Genomic DNA, 8,230 nt, shown 5'->3' with positions numbered 1-8,230 from the left:
CGGGAGCCAGAGTGGGTTGCCCGCCTCAGGGGTCCTCAGGCCACCACCGGTCCCTGGCTATCACAGGTGGGAAGCACAACCTCGGTGGCTTCCGAGGGGTCCCAGAAGAGAGGCAGCCTGCTTCCCACCTCACTCAGGGGGGACAGGGGTGTGGGGTGGAGGGGAAGTGGACTAAGCAACTAGCTTCCTCCCAAACCAGCTCCGGGCCAGGGCTGGGGAATTTCACAAAAAGTCAAAAAGAGCTCTGTGAACACTTCCTGTCCTGGCCCAGCCCCCTTCCTGGCAGTGAAACAGCCCAGCCTGGGCTTTCCACATAGGCTCACCTATGAAGCAATCTTCACGCGACAGGGCTGAGTGTCTCGATCAGTGGTGTATAAAAACTGGGCCCGCATCTTGCTGTCAAACCCTTCTGTGCGGCTCGGCTTGGGTAAGTGAGCTGCCAGCTACCCCGGGGCCGGAGCCTGCCCACTGACTCTTCGCTCCCCTTACCCATCTTCCTTTCAAAGCTGGAAGCCCTCCTTGACTGACTGCTCACTTTAACGCTTCCTTCCCTTTTTCTTAGGTCATGCTCTGCTGCAGTCTCCTATCCTCAAAGGCTCTCTTTGGGGCATTGCCTAGACATTGTATAACCCATTCCTCTCATGTCTGGAACTGGGTCATCTCCCAGTTCAGTTGCAGTCCCCAATTTCTTTTCATTCTGTATGTTCCTCTTCATTCCTGTGTGCAGACAGTAGGAGGGTCAAAGGAAGCTTGACAGTCTTCTAAGCGTCCAACTCCGTTGCTCAAACAGAAGGCAGAAAAATGGCGGACCAATTGTCACAAATGGAATGCAGCATAGAAACCATCATCAACATCTTCCACCAGTACTCTATACGGCTAAGGGACCCAGAAACCCTGATGCGGAAAGAATTCAAACAGCTGGTGCAAAAAGAGCTGCCAAACTTTCTCAAGGTAAGGCTGGATTCCCGGCAGACCTGACTCAGTCTGGGCTAAGGATGGAGAATGGGGATGCAATGTGCAACCATCAAGGAAAATGTTCCTGCCCCTCAACCCAGCCTCCAAAGGCAGTGGGCTCCATGTTTGGAGCAGGATTTGGACCCTGTCACTAGAGGTGGTCCACAGTAGGTGGCTCCAACAGCCTGAGCTTGTACAGGGTGCTAGGTTCCGTCCCAGGCAGGGCACGTAGTGGCCAACAGGGACCCACTGTCTTGAGGGGAGAGACACGTGGCAAACGTGTTGGCCAATCAAGAACACAGATAGATCCACCACCAGTAGAGTGCTGTGGGCAGTGTGGACTGGGCAGGAGAGAGGCAACTCATTAAATACGTGAAGGGTCCCTCCAAGGAGGTGACCTTTGAGCTGAAGCCTGAGTGTTGGGAAGGGGCTAGGGGAAGCAAGTGGCAACGACTCTTGGAAGGAAGCTAATGAGCCTGCAAGCATCAGATGAACTTAGAAGACCCAAGAGGACTTTTCTAATCCAAAGGCTCTCTGGTAGGAAACAAATAAACCGCATGCGGGAAGGGACCCAGCCCAGCACCAGGTTGACAAAGCGCTCCATAACATGTTAGTTTATTTCCCTGATCTGAAAATGATCCGGCAGTTCTAAGAAAAGGAAGATTCATTCCACTGGATCTTTTTGTTTTCTTTCCAAATTTGGTGACTTGGGGGACATAGATGCTGTGCTCAGAAGGCTGGGACATGTAAGTCCCAGTCTCAGTTCCATTTCTGGAGCAGGATAGCCCAAAATAGGTGGCCAGCCCTGCCGGGGGCCCCTTCCCACCTTGGTAAGGTGGAGAATTGCAGTGGACAGAGTCGGGGGGACGCTGACAGCTCCCTGCAGGGGCAGAACTCAGCAAGCCAGACTCTGGGTCCGGGGGGACAAGAGACGATACAGCCAAGAGGTTGTGTGGGCAAGGTTCTCCTCTGTGTGACCCCTACTCCACCCCATCCACCATCCCCCACATACAGAGCAGATAGGCCAGGAGGGAAAGCCAGGCCCCAGCCCGGGGGCTGCCCAGGAGTGAGAGCTCTGCCAGGACAATGGCAGAGGTACAGAAGAGGAGATCGTGGTGAAGCATTGCAAGAGGAGACTCAGCAAAAGTGCCCAGCCAGTGGGTGGCAGAGCTGGAGCCCAGGGGGGCCTGGATCCTCCCCTCATGCCCTTCCTTGCACACCTATCACACCGTCTCATTTCCCTCAGATGCTTCCCCACCCTACAGGCTGAAATGAGGGTCACTAGCCTGGAGAGGGAGGGGAGAGGAGGGCGCGATTCTGGCAGAAGCAGTGAGAACAGGACAAGACCAGGCTCTGGGTCAGATTGTAACATGGGTGTCCTCCCTTCCACTCCCAAGCCTTGGCAATCTGCACGAGCTAGTTACCCTCTGCAAGACCATTTTCTCAAGTGTTCCTCAAGGAAGATTCCAAGTCTCTCTATAATTGTTGTAAGAACCCAGTGAGGAGGCATCACTGTACTCACTGCGTGACCTCGGGCGAGTCACTTGACCTCGGATCCTCTCCTGTATAAGGGAGAGAATTGTGGTGCCGGGGCTGTGTGCAGAAGGCATTAGGAAGTGTCTAATAGATGCTGAAACTGAGGCCCAGAAGCCCAGTGTCCCTATGCCTCTGCCACTGAATCACTTGCAGTGCTCCACCCTGTCCCCAGCCCTGGCCACACCCAGCCCTGACGCCCGTGTCTCCCTCCTGCAGAAGCAGAATAAGGATGAAGAGGCCATCAGCGAGATCATGGAGGACCTGGACACAAACCAAGACAAGCAGCTGAGCTTCGAGGAGTTCATTATGCTGGTGGCCAGGCTGACGGTAGCCTCCCACGAGGAGATGCATAGGACCGCACCCCCGGGAAGAGGGCACCGGCACGGGCCAGGCTTCGACAAGGGTGGCGCAGGCCCGTGCCCTGGCCAGGGCAGCCCCGACCACAGCCACGGCGGTCACGGCCACAGCCACGGCGGTCACGGCCACAGCCACGGCGGTCACGGCCACAGCCACTGATCAGGAGGCCAGCCACTGCCCACCTAGGGCCTCAGGGCTGCCTTCGCTGTGGGGCAGGGCAATGGGGGTGAAATAAAGTCTTCCTCCAAGTCAGTGCTCTGTGTGCTTCTTCCCCCTCCCGCCTCCCAACCTGACCTTCCCAGAAGCCTGGGCGTCAGACAGTCCCGGGCCTTAACTGGGCCCCAACTTCTTCATGCAGTAATAACAAAAGAGAGAAGCAGAGAGACTGTGAGTCTCTTCTGGGTCCCTTGGGCTCATCTCCTGGACCATCTCCTCCCCCACGACTCCAGACTCCACTGCTCAGGTGCCCCTTACCCCACCCCAGCTCAGGACCTCCCAGTGAAGTCGGCCACTGTCACCGCAGAGAGAAACAGGTGTTATGCCTTCCTCTCGGCCTTCCAGCCACGTCCCAACCCAGCCTTCCCCTTCTCTGCCCAATGCCGCCCACACAGCCTTCTCTCTCCTACTAGAACCTCAAGTGTGTGAGTGTTGTGTGCTGTCACATCTGACCTTTTGTGACCCCATGGACTGTAGCCTGCCAGGCTCCTCTGTGCATGAGCTTTTCCCAGGCAAGAATACTAGAGCCAGTTGCCATTTCCTTCTCTGGGGGATCTTGCCGACCCAGGGGTCGAACCCGCATCTTCTGCACTGGCAGGTGGATTCTTTACCACTGAGCCACCTGGGAACCAGAACCTTAGGCCTCTGGAAGTCCTCCAGACACACACGCAGACAGAGTGTGTCTGAGGAGGAACGCTGGAGTCAAGGACAGATGGAGTTCTGAATCCACGGGGGTGTTGGGCATCTCTAGCAGACGCAGCGTCCTTCCCGTGGATACAAGGGAAGGTGTGCACACAGGTAGGGAGCAGGGCCCTGGCTCCAGGAGGATGGGAGCGTGAAAAGGGCCCAGCCTGTCCACTGGAAGAAACCAGAGCCATCCCTGGGTCTGCAGCCATGAGGCCCAACCACTGCAGTGAGGAGGGACACTGGGTCCAGGGAGCCTCTTGGGCCTGCAGGTTCTGATCCTAAGACTCCAGGGCAAGCTGAGCTCCTGGAGGGGACGGGAGTTCCTCCGGGCCTCGTTGGTAGCTAAGAGCGCAGGTCAGCAGAAGCCCTGACTGCCCTATGAAATGCAGCCTGGCCTGGCTCCCAGGTTCCCTGCCTCAGCAGCCTCCAGACCCAGGCACTCACTTCAGAGACACCCAAGTGACTCCCCTGCACTCGCTGCTTGCCCTGAGTGCAGCCTCTCCCGGGTCATCTCTGGCCTGGGGTGAGCCTTCCAAACCCCAGAGCCCAAATCAGGGTCGTCCTCCTGCCTGTGCTTTCAGCAGGGAGAGAACTCTGGCAGGGTTAGGATGGGGCACAGGGCAGGAAAAGATGGACAGCATCCATCCCCTGGGTTACAAGGAAAGAAAGCAAGGCACAGTGTGCAGAAGAGTCAGACAGTGATGGCTGGTGAAGATGGCAGAGAGCCTTGAATCCATCTTCTCTGCAGCCTGGATCTTGCAGCTCCTTCCCTAATGCTGAGCACAAAGCAATGAACCAGGCTCAGATTCCAGCTCCCTGCAGCCTGCCTGCCATGGGCCTTGCAAATCCTGTTTTAAGAGCCTTTGCTATGGCAACAGGGATGTCAGGGCTCCTGCCTGAGAGTATGGGGGTGTTTCCAGGAAGCACTCCAGGCTGTGAGCTTGGGGAGCAGGGTTCAGAGGGTCCCAGTCCCTTTCCTGCCTAGGAGACCCCGTAAGTGGGGAGACATCTCCTGACAGCCATTCTAAGCCACCCTCAAGTCCCTGCTGTGCAGCTTGGTACAGGAGAAAAAGAGCTGGCCTGGCAGTTGGGAGGTTTTTTCAGTCCCTAAGTCATGTCCGACTCTTTGCAACCCCATGGACTATAGCACGCCAGGCTTCTCTGTCCTTCACCATCTCCCAGAGTTTGTTCAAATTCATGTCCATTGAGTCGGTGATGCCAACCAACCATCTCATCCTCTGTGACCCCATTTTCCTCCTGCCCTCAATCTTTCCCAATGTCAGGGTCTTTTCCAATGAGTCAGGTCTTCACATCAGGTGGCCAAAATATTGGAGCTGGAGCTCCAGCTTCAATCCTTCCAATGAATATTCAAGGTTGATTTCTTTTAGGATTGACTTGTTTGATTTCCTTGCTGTCCAAGTGACTCTCAAGAGCCTTCTCCAACACCACAGCTCGAAAGCTCAACTCTTCAGTGCTGTTTCCTTTATGATCCAACTCTCACACCCATACATGACTACAGGAAAAACCACAGCCTGGGTACTGGCCCAGACTAGAGGCCTCGGATAGAGTAGGTTCCCCCCCGCCCCCGCCCCCCATCCCCTTCATCCACCGTTACCTATTGCAATGTGCCAGAAGTATGTCCTTGACTTTGCTTCCCCACTGCATTGGGAACTCCACGAGGGCAAGTCAGGGCATCTGTCTTATTTTCTAGTTTATTCCCAGCACCTGGCGTAGTGACTGATACACAGTAGGCTCTCAACCAATACTGACTTTACAGCTGTCCTAAAATACTCTACATGCTCACGATCCCTTCTTGGGGGGTAATGTGAAGAAAGGAAGGAGAGGACATAGGATTAAAACCAGCAAAATGTGCCCAAAGCCTTGATCACCAGGGAAAAATATTGAGGGTTCTGTATATCATCATGGCATCTCCAACTGGAAGATAAGGGCAGTGAGGCAATGGGACTCTGGAGCCCCTCCCCAGCTTTATTCAGTTCTTACCAGTTCTGCCTTCATCCTCTGCACACTAGAAGCTTCCACCTGAAAAAACGAGTTTTCCTGAAAAGTTTGAACATTACTGGTTTAACCCTCCCTGTCCCACTCTCACACTTGAGTGATTCTCTCCCTGCCAAGCGGTTGGCCCCAGCCTGCCCGAACTCCTCCAGGAAACGGAGTGTCCTCCTTTGGTGCTGACACTTAGAAAGTCTTCCACTACACCAGCCAAAATCTGTCTCCTCGTGCCTGCTGAGCATTAACCCTGTTTTCCTCCCACACCACTGGGGACGCAGAATAAATCTAACTCCATCTATGCACACAGCTACCCAGTCAGTTCTTCAAAACATTTTCCCTAAATCACATCCCGGCCTTCCCCACGCTCTACACAATTACACCAGGAATGCTCTCCTCGCCTTGAGGTCTCTAGTGTGTCCCTGGATGGCCATGAGGGCCTAGAGCCTGTGTCACCGCCCCCCCCCCCCTTTCCTGACCACCCCCTTCCTCAAGCACACGGGGGCTTGCTCCTCCAGGCCCGTAGGACTCTCCGATATGTCTGCACATGCACTAGGGACTGTAACCCCTTATCTAGAGGCAGGGGCAATGGCGATTGCCCCCAGGTGCCAGCATGGAATAAACTCTCAGGAGCACTTTGAATGAGCAAGGGAAGGTATGATGGTCCTAGGGCCCCGTGGGGCTGGAGGGTGACGTTGGGGCTGTCTTGGGGAGAAGGTGACGTGGGGACCGCTTTGGGCATGAGGGGTGTACCGATGGTCTGGCGACCTGAAGGCCGGAGATGGTAGAGCGGCTGGGCTCAAAACAATAGGGGACAGAGCTTCTTAGGTACCAAAGGCTCCACTTTTGCCTTATCTTTTTGTTAGCTCGGTCTGAGAGGGGCAGGCTGCCCTAGATCCCGGGAAGGTGTTACAGCAAACCGCTCTCGCAGAGCCCTGTGGAATTTTGTTAAAAGAGCTGACCTGATGGAAGGGTGACTTAGCCCTTCCAGCTGATTAGCTTCTCCTATTCCAAAGAAGTGGTTCTATGGAGTAGAGGGGAGTCATCTTCTTCCCTCAGACAAAGAATGAGAGCGTCAGGGTCAAGGTTAAGATTCACATTCCAGGTGAGAAATGCTGACTACCTCTATGATTAATGAGTCCTTTCAAGAAACAAATGCTGGGGTTTCCCCAGCATTATGCTGATTGAAGAACAGAAAGCCTGTTGTCAGATGCCATTCCCCCGATTCCTATAAGAGGGAGTTGCCCTCCTTGGCAGTGAAGCCTGAACTTCTGCATACCTTTCTGGGAGGGGTGAGGAAGTACAGGGGCACCCCCAGCTGCAGGACACTGCCCAGAGGCTTAACGATGCTCAGAATATGCTCTGGGACCTGGGCAGTGCCCAGAGGCTTAACGATGCTCAGAATATGCTCTGGGACCTGGGCAGTGCCCAGAGGCTTAACGATACTCAGAATATGCTCTGGGACCTGGGCGGTGTGAAATGCTTCCAGAACTGGGCATGGAGATTAATTTGTTTGTCATTCACTTGTCTTCTTATTCACTCGAGAGAAACTAACTACAGACTTATTGTATGTCAGGCTCTGTATAAGGCTCTGAGGGGCCCCTGCAATAAATAAGGCTTCACTCTGTCATTTAAGGAACTCCCAGGACTGCAGGGCAAAAAAGACAGTCTCTTAAATGAGTCTGATATAGAAAATCAAAGGTCAGAGAGGGATAAAGTTCTGTGGGGCTTTGGTGGGAGGGCTGCCATTCGCCTGGGTGGTCTCCGGGAGGGGTGAGTTAAGGCTGGTGGCTGCAGGCATCCTCATGTGCAAGTGCCTCAGAAAAAGGGCACTTGTGCAAAGGCCTGGACGTAGAAGAGAAGGATGCAGGCGATGAAGAGGAGAGCAGGGAGATATAGGCCAGGGAGCTACACTTTCCAGAAAACAGAGGGCAGATGCAGCAGTGGAGATCTGGGGAGGGAAATGAATACACTCATGCTTTGGAAAAGTCTGCTGGGTGGGGATGATTTGGTGCAGAAATGAGACAGGTTAGGAGGCAGCACGATGGTCCACGTGAGGCTAGGAGAGCCCGAGGCGGTGCTTCTCAGAGAAATGATGCTTTCAGCCAGGGTCTCAAACTACCCGGACCATGTCAACAAGGCACGTATGTCTCACCACCTCTACAGGAAAAAGAAGAGGATTGTGTGATGTTTCCCAAGACCTTGCTGGGAAGAAGGGCCTCCGCTTTCACCAGCCGGCTGAGGCAATCTTACACAAGCCTGACACAAGCCCTGCCATGAAGTAAAGTCCAGAATCCAACCTCAACGCCCTGCCCCCTCCCACAGTTGCTGAAAACCTGTAGTGTGGAAAGCTCTGTGTCATGGATTTTGACACTTCAATTACTAAAGTGACAGCAGGACCGAAACAATTGGTTGCTCAAGTCCTGCTTCCCCTTGGGACTCGGGCGGAAACAATTCCTCTACCCCAAGACTC

General features: G+C 54.4%; 1 protein-coding gene across 1 annotated transcript; it reads left to right on the top strand.

Moving 5' to 3' along the window:
* Window positions 1-330: 330 nt before the first annotated feature.
* Window positions 331-3,092, top strand: S100A9 (S100 calcium binding protein A9). The gene is made up of 3 exons (XM_052637957.1): window positions 331-427; window positions 728-951; window positions 2,707-3,092. The coding sequence occupies exons 2-3, from the start codon at window positions 802-804 to the stop codon at window positions 3,004-3,006; spliced, it is 450 nt and encodes a 149-aa protein (XP_052493917.1). The 5' UTR covers window positions 331-427; window positions 728-801; the 3' UTR covers window positions 3,007-3,092.
* Window positions 3,093-8,230: the final 5,138 nt, after the last annotated feature.

This window comes from Budorcas taxicolor, chromosome 3, assembly GCF_023091745.1.
Source record: "Budorcas taxicolor isolate Tak-1 chromosome 3, Takin1.1, whole genome shotgun sequence".
NCBI classification, from domain to species: domain Eukaryota; kingdom Metazoa; phylum Chordata; class Mammalia; order Artiodactyla; family Bovidae; genus Budorcas; species Budorcas taxicolor.
The sequence above is the reverse complement of the archived record's forward strand: the minus strand, read 5'-3'. Positions and strand labels throughout refer to the sequence as shown.

Excerpts from the sequence above, each read along its gene's own strand:
- S100A9 (XM_052637957.1), top strand. The coding sequence starts at position 802 with ATGGCGGACCAATTGTCACAAATGGAATGCAGCATAGAAACCATCATC. Across the intron at positions 952-2,706 it reads AGCTGCCAAACTTTCTCAAG|AAGCAGAATAAGGATGAAGA; the intron begins GTAAGGCTGGAT and ends TCCCTCCTGCAG.